At 43.9% G+C, this 16044-nt stretch overlaps 1 protein-coding gene across 1 annotated transcript in view; it reads right to left on the reverse strand.

Annotated features, from left to right (window-relative positions):
* Nucleotides 1-14908, reverse strand: part of xpo1a (exportin 1 (CRM1 homolog, yeast) a) — a 38126-nt gene extending 23218 nt beyond the window's left edge. Inside the window, exons 1-7 of the mRNA XM_037689898.1 lie at nt 14294-14908; nt 13131-13264; nt 12859-12960; nt 3878-3950; nt 3654-3715; nt 3513-3557; nt 3238-3419 (exon numbers count right to left, since the gene is read on the reverse strand). Coding sequence (XP_037545826.1) covers nt 3238-3419; nt 3513-3557; nt 3654-3715; nt 3878-3950; nt 12859-12960; nt 13131-13256 — 590 coding nt within the window. The 5' untranslated portion in view covers nt 13257-13264; nt 14294-14908. The remainder of the gene's footprint in view (nt 1-3237; nt 3420-3512; nt 3558-3653; nt 3716-3877; nt 3951-12858; nt 12961-13130; nt 13265-14293) is intronic.
* Between the last annotated feature and the right edge of the window lie 1136 nt (nt 14909-16044).

Consider the following 16044-nt stretch of genomic DNA (forward strand, 5'->3'; position numbering starts at 1 on the left):
GTAGTTGTTCATCCTGTAGTTGTTCATCTTGTAGTTGTTCATCCTGTCATTTCAAAGTTTCAGTGAAATCCATCCAGTGATTCACGAGATACAGGTGCTGCTCATAAAATTAGAATATCATGAAAAAGTTGATTTATTTCAATAATTCCATTCAAAAAGTGAAACTTGTATATTATATTCATTCATTACACACGGACTGATATATTTAAAATGTTCATTTCTTTTAATGTTGATGATTGTAACTGACAACTAATGAAAACCCCAAATTCAGTGTCTCAGAAAATTAGATTATGAAAAGGTTCAATATTGAAAACACCTGGTGTCACACTCTAATCAGCTGATTAACTGAAAACACCTGCAAAGGCCTTTAAATGGTCTCAGTCTAGTTCTGTAGCTACACAATCATGGGGGAGACTGCTGACTTGACAGTTGTCAAAAATGGTCCAAAACCATTGACACCTTGCACAAGGAGGACAAGACACAAAAGGTCATTGCTAAAGAGGCTGGCTGTTCACAGAGCTCTGTGTCCAAACACATTAATTAACCCTGGAGAGGATGGTGAAACAAAACCCATTCCAAAATGTGGGGGAGATTCACAAAGAGTGGACTGCAGCTGGAGTCAGTGCTTCAAAAACCACCATGCACAGACGTATGCAAGACATGGGTTTCAGCTGTCACATTCCTTGTGTCAAGCCACTCTTGAACAAGAGACAGCGTCAGAAGCATCTTGTCTGGGACTGCTGCTGAGTGGTCCAAAGTCATGTTCTCTGATGAAAGAACATTTTGCATTTCCTTTGAAAATCCAGGTCCCAGAGTCTGGAGGAAGAGAGGAGAGACACAGAATCCACGTTGCTTGAGGTCCAGTGTCAAGTTTCCTCAGTCAGTGATGGTTTGGTGCCATGTCATCTGCTGGTGTTGGTCCACTGTTTTCTGAGGTCCAAGGTCAACGCAGCATCTACCAGGAAGTTTTAGAGACTTCATGCTTAGAATACTGCAACTCTCCAAACATGCGCCACTTCTGTTCCTGGATTACAGCTCTGCCTTCAACAAAATTGAGTGAACCTATCCACTAAACTGACAGACCTTGGGTATCACCTGGATCAGTGACAGGTGGTTAAAGTGGGAACAAAGATCCCTGCTGAGTGACCACAGGGATGCCCCAAGGTTGATGCTTCAGCGCAAGTCTTCTCTGTGTACATGCACTAACCAGGACATCACTGAGTGAGCAGAGGATACAATCATCCTTGGGAGATGAGTCTTCATTCAGTAGCTTGGCTCATAGCTTCACTGTCTACAGAGAGGACAATGTCCTCAACATAACCATGACCCAAGAACACGTTCTAGACTTTAGAGAAAACATCCTCTACAGGTCTAGAGCCTATAACCATCACGGGGACAAAGGCAGAATGGACTGAGTTACAAGTTTCTGGGCTTAGACATCTTAAGAGAACCTTTAGAGGAAAAATAAAACACTGGCCAACCTGAAAATACTGTATTTTCCAGTGTATAAGTCACAGTTTGTTTTCATAGATTTGACAGTCCTGCGACTTATACGCCGAAGCAACTTGCATACGTTTTCTTTTTTCCCCATATTCATGATGCAATTTTTGACTGATGATTTAAATGCTCATTCATACAGACATGAACCAGAGTCAACATTACTATTTGCAGACGCTAGAGGCGCAAGACAGCCCTCTAGGCTTTTGACAACTATAATGTCGAGCAAGCGAATGTCTAATTTCCCGCCGTTTAAATTTTCACATGGCACCGCCGTATAAGTCGCATCAGTCCAAATGCGTCTAATGAAGTGGAAAAATGCATAAATACGTTGCTTCGCCGTATAAGTCACATCTTTTATGCGTCGTTGCTGACGCGTTGCACTTGTCAGTCACAGCTGACAACCTGGAAATGTGGCCGGTGTTGTGCCAAAAATAGACTGGCTGCCAAATGGCGGCTGCAGGAGCGTGCACAGGACTTTAACGAGAATTTAACAAGATTAACACTTTAAAACAATTATTTGTTTGCTCAAAATTATAGCAAAGATGTGTCCCAGTTTAACTTTTGCTTAATAAATGCACTTTGACGGTCAAATCAGCTGCATGTCTCCGGGGCGGCGCAGAGACATGCAGCTGATTTGACCGTTGCTCCATGTGAACTGGACGAAGGTGCTATGGCAAGCTGATTGTGTCATTAATGAACACTTTTACCCATTACATGACGCAACAGCATGCCAAATTACTCAAGTGGCATCTAGTGGCTAAAAATGGTAGTGTTGAATATTTTCAGTCTAACGGTCATATCTCAGCCAAACATTGTTTTATAAATATGGAAAAATAAAACATGTTGCTTCGGGGCATAAGTCACAGGGCGAACAAATTATGCAAAAAAACTGACTTATAGGCTGAAAAAGAGGTCATTGTTGTGAAGTGTTAACCTTGTTAAATTTTGAAGAACTGCAACAGCGAGTCTCTTGTGCATGCTCGCTTCAGTTCGCTGGTGCAGGTGGAGGAACGTTCCTCCGCCGCCTGTGCTGGTGTTGTGCCAAAAATGGGCCTACGTGTCCCGGGGGTCAGCGGTGACACATATGAAATGCTCCATGTGTGGTTTTTCTTCTCCATGATGCTTTTTCTTGACTGATGCGACTTAAACTCCAGAAAATACGTTCTATACAAACCACGTGCAGCTCGTTTTCTTTGAGAAAAAGCACGTGTCATTTTATCTTCTGTCAAATGCCTAAAATCATTTGCTATACGTCTGATACTTGCGTAAATTTAAACTCTGGTTATAAAACAACTATTTTTCAACTTTCAAGGTGTTTCCTACTTTAGTGAAGCCAACGTGTGGAAAATGCAACAAGAACTGCAATGCACATGCACTGTACCCGAGTAAATAGCTAAACAACTGCAGTAACAGCAGAGCTACTTAACGGCATACAATCTTAAATTACTAACACTTCTTTACCAAAACCTGCTCAATGCAAAGCCATGAAGACCAGTGTCCTACAAGGGACATTTGTTGGTGGGGTACTCACCTCACTGAACTGAAGCACATTAGTACAACAGAAATGTAATAATACACCATGTTGGTATAAAATATAAATAAATAAAGCTGTCGTTTAGCTTGGCCAACCTTAAAACAAATCATGCCTCAAAGTTCTGACTTGATCTGATCAAAGTGAGCGACGTGAAAGAAAACCAGAAGATTTTCACTTGGACGAAACACTTTTTGATAAACAACCTGTCTTTGAGGTGCTTGGCCTTCACTTGGGTCATCTGACCACTGGAGAAGTCGAAGACCTCCTCGCTGAGGAGCTTCAGGATGATCATGTTGTTATGGCAGAGGCTCTCGCTGGTGCGACTCGCACCAACAATGTCACTGATGAAGGTGGGCCAGTGTTTGGGCCACTCTTGCTTCAGGATCTAAAGCAGCACAGAACAGGAAAACCTGTTACTGGTGTCATTATTCACAGCCAGCCATTGTTCGTTTCCACGTTTAACAACAGCTCCGCCTACCTGGACAAGGATCATGTTGAGTTTTGAAATGTACACACCCTCCTTCTGTAAAATAAACACGAGAACAAATCATTAACGTAAAGAAGCACAAAGGCTAGAGAGTGTGTAAAAAGGCCACGCTGAACACAAACACGTCCTCACCTCCATGTTTGCAGGATCAGAAGAAGTCTTGATAATCAGTCCAACAACATATTTCTTGATTCCTGAACAAACAAACAAAGTAGGTTTGGATGAGGGATACAAGTGTGTCCTCAAACAGACACCAGATCAAACGTCAGCTTCAAATCCTGACGTGCCATGTGGCTGCTGAACAGCTGTATTAATCCATAATAATCTGTTATTTTATTGTCAACAACCAGTTTTACCTTCACATTGATTTCTGGGGAGAATCTTCCAGCGCGTCTTGATGACAGATTCCAGAATTTGCAACGCATAGTACTGAGAGAGAAGACAACCTGAAGGTGAGCACAGAATACAAACCAGAACAGCAGTGTACAACCTGGAGCTTTGTGGAAACTCAGCTCTCCTAAAAGGTGACGCCACATAACTTCTCACAATCCTTAATCAACCATGACTAGACCTCATTACGAGTCATTATTGAATAAATAACTGGCTGAGCCCAGTCTGGTACAACAATAGAGAAGCTGCTCTTTCAGGGTTGTGGTTAGTTTCTAACTTTTAAAACAGACAAAGCTCCTGGAAGTAAAGAACAGCAGATCCTCCTGGTTAGTGAAGAAGCTCTGGGCTACATTAAAATACAGCAAGGAAGGATTTGTCAACTGGCTGCAGCCAAATCAGTACATTTACCAAGAAACAACAAGTTTTACTCGTATATTTATATTTATTCAGGGAAATACTACATCACTGACGCACAATCCTTATTCCAAAAAGCTCTTCTATAAAATGTTAATAAAACTGAATGCAGTAATTTGCAAATATGATAAATACACATTTTATTCACAATGAAATGTGAACCTATCAAATGTTTGAACTGAAATAAAAGTGTCATTTTATGAAAAATAAGGAAATTCAGATTATTGGATGGTAAGAGCTGTAGACGATATTGGGATACGAAGGTCGTTTCGCAGCTGATGGTCCGGCAGACTCTGTTGGTTTGGGACACAAACCCTGAACATTTGTTCATTTTCAGCTGCTGTGCTTCACATTCACACTGCACTGGGCCAACCTGTTCCCCCCCGCGCCTGTGGGGGCGCTGCACCAAACACTACTGAAGGAAACGACACAGAAACCTCTGAAGACGACACCGAGCGCAACTTCCTTCTGGAAATAAAAACAAAACGCAGTGGCGTCAAATTTTAGCAGTTTTAGGAGTTGTGTTTCGTCTGTGGCTCATGTGCCAAACTCTTCTCAACCATGGACTCAGCATGAGCAAAGATGACGCAGAAGACCACGGACAATGTTTTGCACACAAGGCGGTCGACACAGCTCCGTATGACAAATGCACGTTTGATTTTGTTGTATTTACCCAGAATGCCCTGCGCTGTAGTCCACTTCCTGTGTTTGGAGTGGTCTCCGGTCTGTTTGCATTCGAATCGCGCTAGAGTTCTGTTCAACCGAACCGAGACCTAGGTACTTGGGTAAACCAGAGTTCACGTTCTTTCGTCCACATCAGGATTTGATTGCAGTCACACCTCCCCAAACTTTCTACGCAAACAGACTACAGAGTGTTCGGTTAAAGCGGACTAAACAGGGCTGGTGTGAACGCACCCCAACAGTTCACAACTTTTTGTTCATGACGGTGGGGCCACCGTCAGCCACTGGCTGTGCAACCTCTCCTACTTGGAAAGATGAGAGAGGTCTGTAATTGTCATCATAGGTACACGTCAACCATGAGACAAAATGAGGAAATAATCCAGGAAATCACACTGTAGGATTATTAAAGAATTTATTTGTAAATTATGGTGGAAAATAAGTATTGGGTCAAAAAACAAGCAAGATTTCTGTTTCTCACGGACCTGTAACATCTTCTTTAAGAAGCTCTTCTGTCCTCCACTCGTTACCTGTATTAATGGACCCGATTGACCTCGTTATCTGTATTAAAGACACCTGTCCACAGTCTCAAACAGTCAGACTCAAAACTCAACCATGGCCAAGACCAAAGAGCTGTCGAAGGACACCAGGAAGAAAATTGTGAACCTGCACCAGGCTGGGAAGAGTGAATCTACAACAGGCAGCAGGTTGGTGTCAATAACTCAACTGTGGGAGCACTTGTAAGAAAATGGAAGACATACAAGACCACTGATAATCTCCCTTGATCCATGGCCTTAAAGAAGATCTCATCCCGTGGGGTCAAAATGATTATGAGAACGGTGTGTAAAAATCTCAGAACTACATGGAGGGACCTGATGAATGACCTGCAGAGCTGGGACCAAAGTAACATCAGTAACACACTACGCTGAAAGAGACTCAAATCCTGCGGTGCCGGGCGTGTCCCCCTGCTGAAGCCAGGACATGTCCAGGCCTGTCTGAAGTTTGCCAGAGAGCACATGGATGGTCCAGAAGAGGACTGGGAGAACATCATGTGGTCAGATGAAACCAAAATAGAACTTTCTGGTAAAAACTCAACTCGTCGTGTTTGAAGGAAGAAGAATGCTGAGTCTCTAGAGGAGATCTGCATGAAGACATGGGCCAAAATACCATGAACAGTGTGCAGACCTGGTGAAGACTTACAGGAAACCTTTGACCTCTGTCATTACCAACAAAGCGCGGAGGACTACGGGCTAAGCTAAAACTTACACCACATCGGCTGCCCTTACCCAGCATTTTTCTCGCCGATGTCCGTTCTTTGGCAAACAAAATGGATGAAATCCGGCTCTCCATCACCAACAACAGGTGGATTATGAACTCAAACGTCATGATTTTCACAGAAACATGGTGAAACAACAGCTGCCCGGACAATGCTATTGAGTTAGCAGGACGCCACACACACCGAGCTGACAGGATAACTGAGGACTCCGGCAAGACCAGAGGTGGAGGTTTGTGCATTTATATTAACAAAGCTTGGTGCGCAGACTCTGCTACTACCGAGAGACAATGCTCACCTAATGTGGAGCTTATAATGGTCAAATGCAGACCTTATTACCTCCCCAAAGAACTCACTTCCATCAAACTCACTGTAGTGTATATCCCCCCGGATGCTAATGCTAAGCTGGCTATGAAAGAACTTTATGCAGCCATTAGCAAACACCAGACCAAACACCCTGAGGCTGCTTTTATTGTTGCTGGTGACTTTAACCACTCCAACTTGAAGACAGTCCTCCCCAGATTCCACCAACATGTCTCATGCCACACCAGAGGGGACAAGACTTTGGACCATGTTTACTCCAACCTGGCTGGAGCATACAAAGCAACACCCCTCCCCCACATTGGACAATCGGACCATCTCTCCATTTTCCTCACACCTTGGTACTCACCACTCATCCAACGTGTGAAACCCACTGTGAGGAAAATAAAAGTGTGGCCAGAGGGGACGGACACGGTGCTCCAGGACCGGTTCAAAAACAGATTGGAATATGTTCACTCACACCGACTTGGAACAGTACGCCTCATCTGTGCTGGACCACATCTCCACCACTATAAACAGTGTCACCACCCAGAAACAGAACACCATGTACCCCAACCAGAAGCCTTGGATGAATCAGGATGTACGTCTACTGCTGAAGGCCCGCAACACCGCCTTCAGGTCAGGGGATGCACAGGCCTACAGTACAGCCAGCGCTGAGCTGAAGAGGGGCATCAAAAAGGCCAAGCACCACTACAAGGGGAGGATAGAAGAACACTTCTCAAACTCCAACCCCCGACATATGTGGCAAGGACTCCAGATCATTACAGATTACAGGGCCATCAACCCCTCCCCCGTCTCCTCTGAGGTTTCCTTCCTCAATGAGCTCAACAATTTCTATGCTTGTTTTGAGAGAGGGAACCCAACAACTACAACTAAGGCACATGTGTCTCCAGACCACCAACCACTGACTTTTCCCCACCGATGTAGGAGCGGCGCTGAGCAGGATTAAAGTTCACAAGGCTGCGGGTCCTGATGGCATCCCTGGACGTGTTCTTAGAGCGTGCATCAGGATATTCTTAGAGCGTGTTCTGGGGAGCTGGCAGGAGTACTGACGGACATATTCAACCTGTCCTTGGCCCGTGCTGTGGTAACAACCTGCTTCAAAACCACCTCCATTGTCCCAATACCCAAAAACTCAAAACCATCAAGACTCGACGACTACCGTCCGGTAGCCCTCACCTCCATCATCGCAAAGTGTTTTGAGCAGCTGGTCCTAGTACACCTCAAATCCTGTCTCCCCCCCACCCTGGACCCCCACCAATTTGCATACCGCCAGAACAGGAGCACAGAGGATGCAGTCTCCATAGCGCTGCACTCTGTTCCCTCACACTTGGACAACAAAAACACCTTTGCCTGGATGCTGTTCAAGATTTTAGTTCAGCATTCAACACAGTCATCCCCTCAAAACTCATCACAAAACCAACAGACTTGGGCATCAGTTCCCTCATGGGCAACTGGTTACTGGACTTTCTGACCAACCGACCCCAACATGTCCGGCTGGATAACCACTGCTCATCTATCATCACTATTAACACCGGTGTACCACAAGGCTGTGTGATGAGTCCCTTCCTCTACTCCCTCTTCACCCATGACTGCAAACCTGTTGATGGTTCAAATACCATCATTAAGTTTGCAGATGACACCACGGTGATTGGCCTCATCAAAGACAACGATGAGACCGCTTATAGGGAGGAGGTGGTTCGTCTGGTTGAGTGGTGTGACAACAACAACCTGCTGCTCAACACCGAGAAGACTAAGGAGCTCATCGTGGACTTTAGGAGGAACGCTGGCCCACATCCACCCATCTACATCAAGAGGGCGGTGGTGGAGCGTGTGAACAGCTTCAAGTTCCTGGGTGTCCACATCTCCGAGGATCTCACCTGGACGACCAGCTGTTCCAAACTGATCCAAGAAAGCTCACCAGCGCCTTTTCTTTCTGAGGACTCTGAGGAAGAACCACCTGTCCTCAGACATCCTGGTGAACTTTTACCGCTGCACCATTGAAAGCATCCTGACCAACTGCATCACAGTCTGGCACGGGAGCTGCTCTGCCTCAGACCGGAAGGCGCTGCAGAGGGTGGTGAAAGCCGCCCAACACATCACCGGAGCACCACTTCCTGCCATAAAGGACATCTACAGGAAGCGGTGTCTGAAAAGGGCTGGAAAAATCATAAAAGACTTCAGCCACCCAGCACACAGACTCTTCACCCTCCTGCCCTCTGGGAGGCGCTACAGGAGCCTCCGGACTAAAACCACCAGGTACCGGAACAGCTTCTTCCCCACAGCTGTCACACTCCTGAACTCTGCCTCCTGACATCTGAATAACAACAACGGTCTGTATTCTCATAACACAACAACACATAGACTGTAACACCACCACCTGCAATTTCATCCGTTAGCCCACTACTGTACAAACTGTACACATAATCTACTATTCATAAGTACTCACATACTTATATATATATATATATTTTCTTTTATATAGCCGTTTATACCCCTTCATATTATAACCTGTTCATAGTCTGTACACTCACAAACTGTATATATTTATACCTATAGCATATTCAAAGCAACTTACTGTATATTGTACTATACAGTGGGGAGAACAAGTATTTGATACACTGTTGATTTTTCAGGTTTTCCCACTTGCAAAGCTTGTAGATGACTGTAATTTTTTATCTTAGGTACTCTTCAACTGTGAGTGATGGAATCTAAAACAAAAATCCAGAAAAATACAATGTATGATTTTTAAATAATTAATTTCCATTTTATTGTGTGAAATAAGTATTTGATCATCTATCAACCAGTAAGAATTTTGGCTCTCACAGACATGTTAGTTCTTCTTTAAGAAGCCCTCCTGTTCTCCACCCATTACCTGTATTAACTGCACCTGTTTGGACTCGTGACCTGTATAAAAGACACCTGTCCACTCAATCAATCAGACTCCAGCATCTCCACAATGCCCAAGACCAGAGAGCTGTGTAAGGACATCAGGGATAAAATTGTAGACCTGCACAAGGCTGGGATGGGCTACAGGACAATAGGCAAGCAGCTTGGTGAGAAGGCAACAACAGTTGGTGCAATTATTAGAAAATGGAAGAAATACAAAATAACGGAAAATCTCCCTCGGTCGGGGGCGCCATGCAAGATCTCACCTCGTGGAGCATCATTGATCTTGAGGAAGGTGAGGAATGAGCCCAGAACTACACGGCAGGACCTGGTCAATGACCTGAATAGAGCTGGGACCACTGTCTCAAAGAAAACAATCAGTAACACTCTACGCCGTCAAGGATTAAAATCCTGCAGTGCACGCAAGGTGCCCTTCCTCAAGCCAACGCATGTCAAAGCCCGTCTGAAGTTTGCAAATGACCATCTGAATGATCCAGAGGAGGAATGGGAGAAGGTCATGTGGTCTGATGAGACAAAAATAGAACTTTTTGGTTTAAACTCCACTCGTCATGTTTGGAGGAAGAAGAATGATGAGTACAACCCCAAGAACACCATCCCAACCGTGAAGCATGGCGGTGGAAACATCATTCTTTGGGGATGCTTTTCTGCAAAGGGGACAGGACGACTGCACCATATTGTGGGAAGGATGGATGGGGCCATGTATCGTGAGATTTTGGCCAACAACCTCCTTCCCTCAGTAAGAGCACTGAAGATGGGTCGTGGCTGGGTCTTCCAGCATGATAACGACCCAAAACACACAGCCAGGGCAACTAAAGAGTGGCTCCGTAGGAAACATCTTAAGGTCCTGGAGTGGCCTAGCCAGTCTCCAGACCTGAATCCCATAGAAAATCTTTGGAGGGAGCTTAAAGTCCGTGTGGCCCAGCGACAGCCCCGAAACCTGAAGGCTCTGGAGAAGATCTGTATGGAGGAGTGGGCCAAAATCCCTGCTGCAGTGTGTGCAAACCTGGTCAAGAACTACAGGAAACGTCTGATCTCTGTAATTGCAAACAAAGGTTTCTGTACCAAATATTAAGTTTCATTTTTCTGGTGTATCAAATATTTATTTCAAACAATAAAATGGAAATTAATTATTTCAAAATCATACATTGTATTTTTCTGGATTTTTGTTTTAGATTCCATCACTCACAGTTGAAGAGTACCTATGATAAAAATTACAGTCATCTACAAGCTTTGCAAGTGGGAAAACATGAAAAATCAACAGTCTATCAAATACTTGTTCTCCCCACTGTATATATCTAATTTATTTTTCTTGCTAAGCACTTCTGGATAGATGCAAACTGCATTTCGTTGCTTTGTACCTGTGACATGTGCAATGACAATAAAGTTGAATTCTATTCTATTCAAAGGTTATGTTACAAAGTATTGAGATGAACTTATTATTGACCAAATACTTAGTCTCCAACATAATTTTCCACCACATGTGGTAGAATGACAAAGAACCTTGAATAATTTACAAAGTATTTAAAAATCCTACAATGTGATTTCCTGGATTTTTTCCTCATTTTGTCTCTCATGGATGAAGTGTACCTATGATGAATATTACAGACCTCTCATCTTTCTAAGTAGGAGAACTTGCACAATCAGTGGCTGACTAAATACTTTTTTGCACCACTGTACTTAAAGAGTTGTACTATTTTTAGACAGTTTTCACAGACTGGTAAACCTCTGCCCAACTACTTTTGAGAGAGTCGGCCCGTCTAAAATGCTCATCGTGTCCTCTTACTGACCTGTTGCCAATAAATGTATTTAGCTGCACGACGCTTCTCCAGCTGTTTTGTTTTTGTGTTACATGGCAGGAGTTTCTGTGTCAAGGTTGTTAATAATGTATCCGCCTCATTAACTCTTTCTTGCGGGGTCCCACAGGGTTCGATTCTTGGACACCTTCTGTTCTCACTTTATTTGCTCCCACTGGGGTCCATCCTGAGGAAACATGGTCTTTCGTTCCATTGCTATGCTGATGACTGCCAGATCTACCTGCATGTGAAACCAGCAAGTGTTTGCTCCATTCACCCGCTGTTAAAATGTCTGGAAGACATTAAGGCCTGGATGGCTTCAAATTTCTTTAGTTTTAACAATGACAAAACTGAAGTCATCGTCTTTAGCCCTAGCTCAACTGCCACCACTGATCCTGTCAACCTGGACTCTCTTCAGCCATATCTGAAGCAGTCTGGTAAAAATCTTGGGATGGTTTTAGACTCTGACTTCAAGTTTGACAAACAACTCAACTCTGTTCTGCAGAAAAGCTTCTTCCAACTCAGACAGGTAGCTAAGCTCAAGCCAGTGTTGTCCAGACCTGACCTTGAGAAACTAGTCCACGCCTTTGTCACAACCCGATTGGACTATTACAATGCACTGTATGCTGGGGTCAGCCAGACCTCCATCTCACGTCTTCAGCTCGTCCAGAATGTTGCTGCTCGGCTTTTAACTCATAGATCTGAACATATTACTCCAGTTCTGTCCTCCCTTCACTGGCTCCCTGTTCGTACGAGGATAGTCTTTAAATTCTTCTGTTGACCTTCAAATGCCTAAATGGTCTCGCACCCCTTCACCTCTCTGAGCTTCTGGAACCTTACGTTCCCTCTCAGGCCCTGAGATCATCTGATCAGCTGCTTTTGGCTGTTCCAAAAACAAGAAGCTCAGAGGAGATCGGGCTTTTTCAGTCATGGCCCCAAACTCTGGAACAACCTGCCCCCCAACATCAGGCAGGACACCTCCCTTCAACCTGCCCCCCAACATCAGGCAGGACACTTCCCTTCAACCTGCCCCCCCAACATCAGGCAGACCACTTCCCTTCAACCTGCCCCCCCAACATCAGGCAGACCACTTCCCTTCAACCTGCCCCCCCAACATCAGGCAGGTCACCTCCCTCCTTCACTTCAAATCTCTGATTAAACCACATCTGTTCTCTCAGACAGTTCAGTGTAAATTGATCTAGTGTTTTTTAATCTGTGACCCTGTGTTTTAAATGCTTTTTATTAATTCTATAGTTATTATTATTAGTGTATTGTATATTTTTCTCTTTAATTTACTCGTTGATTGTTGTTAAGCACTTTGATAAGAGGTTCTGTTTTAAATGTGCTCTATAAATAAAGTTGACTTGACTTCATACTTGTTACAACTTTTTTCCTCTAAAAATGGGACAGTATCTCAGTTGAAACATTTGACGTGTTCAGATATTCTATTGAGTAAAATTATTTTTCTTAGATTAGAAAACCACTGCATTTTATCTTTATTTACATTATCCACATTATTCATATTTTTAAGAACTAGAGTTGTATATTATGTTCATACTTTAGTCTTCATGTTCTGAGAAAACTCCAGGATGGTGTCAACCCGTGTCCAGGCGTCTGGATGGTCCTTCAGGTTTGTGAGCACTTCCTGGGCCACTCGTTGCTTATAGGAAGGAACAGAGAGAAACATTTTACGTGCATTAGGTGTTTAAGTCAAAAACAAACTATATTTCTGTGAAATGACATTGCTTTACTTCAAGTTAACACCCCCCCACACACAGGGGACAGAGCCGAAAGAAAGAGAGTAACCCATATCACCTGAAAGAGCCTCACCTGTGTTCCAATGTCATGGTACATGGAGTTGACGACACTGTCCAGCAAAGTGATGTCCAGTTTCTGATTGAAGTCCAGCAATTGTCTGGCTGGATGATCGGCCAACATTGTCATTTCTGCTGGCATAGAGCTTCCTGCAGAAATAACACAGTTACGGCCTTAGATGCTCAGAGACAATCCCAAACTTACACCATACAGACATACAACCCAAAACCCAAGAGGAGTATGAGCCTATACAAGAACGTCTACAGGTGCATTAGTTGGTACCCTTCAGTAAGAAAATGAATAGACATAATTATTCCAAATGTGACAGCTGGTGCCATCGGAGATCTTGAAGTTCAGACTGAAAAGTTTTGGAGCACTTTTTGGCTCCCTCCTCCTGTTTGACCTGCCAGGGGCTTCATCTCCTCTCACATCCACATCCTGGGGGGTTGCACCATCCCATAATCCTTACACTTTGACAATAGTGACGGCAGTGGTCAGAGAAAAACATGAAGCCGTTTGGGATGATCTTGTAGTTTATCGTTTCATGAACATCTGTAACCTTCTTTCTGAGCTCCACAGAGACATGTCCAAGGATGGAGCTCAGAACCACAGCTCGCTTCCTTCACATGCGCTCACGGAAGGCTCAAAGCTCCGTTACACCACTTAAAACACAACTACAACTATTAATACTCCTTTTTTAAGAGTAGCAACAAACCAGCCCGCACAATTCTAACAAATGTTTGTAAAATGAACACTTTGCCTAAATCACCTGAGAAGAAATGAAGGTTTGGTTTGAAAGAGCTGCAAATGCAACAAATGTTTCCACGTCTGTAGTAATTTAACTTCATGTAACTTTAAAATAACTCCGTGCAACAAATGTTTCCACGTCTGTAGTAATTTAACATCATGTAACTTTAAAATAACTCCGTGCAACATGTCGAGCCAGCCGCCGCCAGCTGAACAGCGCCTCTGCTCGGAACACCGACGTCACGACTGCACTCCAACACGTGTTTACAGCAATAAAAAGAAGTCTAAGAAAGTGAAGAAGAGCCATTTACGCTTGGTTTGTGCTGCCGCTATTGAAGATAAAACCAAAACATTCACAGGAACGATCTCCCAAACTAGCGGACGCTGTTAGCATGCGCTAGTTGTGTTAGCACGGCTCGGGCGTTACTCACCTGGTGCGGGCTGTCGTCCTCTGGAAACAAAGTAAGAATATCCCAGTAAAGGTTGCGATGAGGGGAAAACGTGCCAAGCCTCCGAATATGTTGAGAACTGAGAACCGTTAGCTCATGTCACGCGTTGACGTTACTCCACTGTGAGCTAAAGGCTAACGTTAGCTTTCCTTTACAACACAAAGCGAACGGAAACAAGATCAAATAAACGCCTTTGCGTTGTATACTTCACGTTGTACCAAGCGATTTACCGCGGCATGTTTCTTCTTGCCCTCATCTACTATAAAGCATGTCTAGATTTGGTAGTGAGAGGATATCCGAGTTCTAGCAGGCTAGTAGCGAGTTAGCAAGCTAATGGAAAAGTCATTGATGAATTAGATCTACTGGCTAACAAACCGTCAAGCTAAGCTAGCAGCAGTAATTTACGGAGTCACACTGAGAGCGGTAATCCGGGTCATAATCACGAAGTGAAGGAGTCTCGTTTTATTTGCGGATGCACTGTGAGACAGCAGGGATGTTTAATGCTCGTCCTCTTAGCTCATGCTTCCAACCACAGACCGGTTGAAACCGGTTGAGACCGGGATATTCATTCTCGGTGTTTCGGCCCGCCACGCGCCGCGTAAAATTTGGACCTTGTAGCCGCCCATCCAGCACGCTATTGGTCAGTTTTTGTGTGTCGTCACACATCGTCACGATCTGGGCGGAGTTTCAGTCGATCTCATGCACAGTGGAAAATTTTAAGTGACCTCTTCAGAGGTGCGACTAAACCGAATGTTTACCATAAAAATAAAGCAATAATTTCAATTTAAAAACGTGTCCTTATTGTATATTACTCGTTATAATACAATAAACATTATGACTACTAGAAAAATACAAGTATCTCACAAAGCAGCAAACAAGACTTTGTATATAATTCTTTGTTTAAACCCTCCCGTGCTGTTTAAAACACTAGGTACATATTAATTGTACATATCAGAATAGTCAAGTGGTATGTTAGTATGTGATGTGTTAAACATACTCATTGCAAAAATAAAATCAAAGTACAAGAATGTAACCCAGACTATATCAAAAGGTGCACTTTGAAAGAATTTACTATAGTATTCGTTCCAAATGCATTTTTAGCATGTGGGCCCACTCCCAATGTAAACAAAACACTGGGCTGAATGGATGAGAACCATGTGGAGACCTGCGTCACATGACCAGTACATGACATGGTCCCTGTAGGTAAACAACATGTCAGAATCTGACAAGAGTATCTCACAGAAGACTAGTGGTAGGCAAATGGATTTTCATAATTCTTGAAGATGCTTTCCTTCTGTGCTCCTCTCTTCTGATCATGGGTTGAGTTCCAGACTTAACATTTGTTGTTATAACAACCACAGGAATCAAGCTCCATCTTGTGAGTTGTTCAGCTGGATGTTTGAGAGAATGGGCCAACTTTTACAAACGATCCTGCACCTCTCGAAGAAAATGGTGCCTACAGGAAGTCTGCACGTGTAGAACCTGAGTGTGAGTCTGTGAGTAACACAACCTGAGAGTGAGTCTGTGAGTAACACAACCTGAGTGTGAGTCTGTGAGTAACACAACCTGAGTGTGAGTCTGTGAGTAACACAACCTGAGTGTGAGTCTGTGACACAACCTGAGTGTGAGTCTGTAACACAACCTGAGTGTGAGTCTGTGTGTAACACAACCTGAGTGTGAGTCTGTGAGTAACACAACCTGAGTGTGAGTCTGTGTGTAACACAACCTGAGTG

The sequence above is a fragment of the Nematolebias whitei genome, chromosome 16, assembly GCF_014905685.2.
Source record: "Nematolebias whitei isolate Nwh7 chromosome 16, NemWhi1, whole genome shotgun sequence".
NCBI lineage: Eukaryota > Metazoa > Chordata > Actinopteri > Cyprinodontiformes > Rivulidae > Nematolebias > Nematolebias whitei.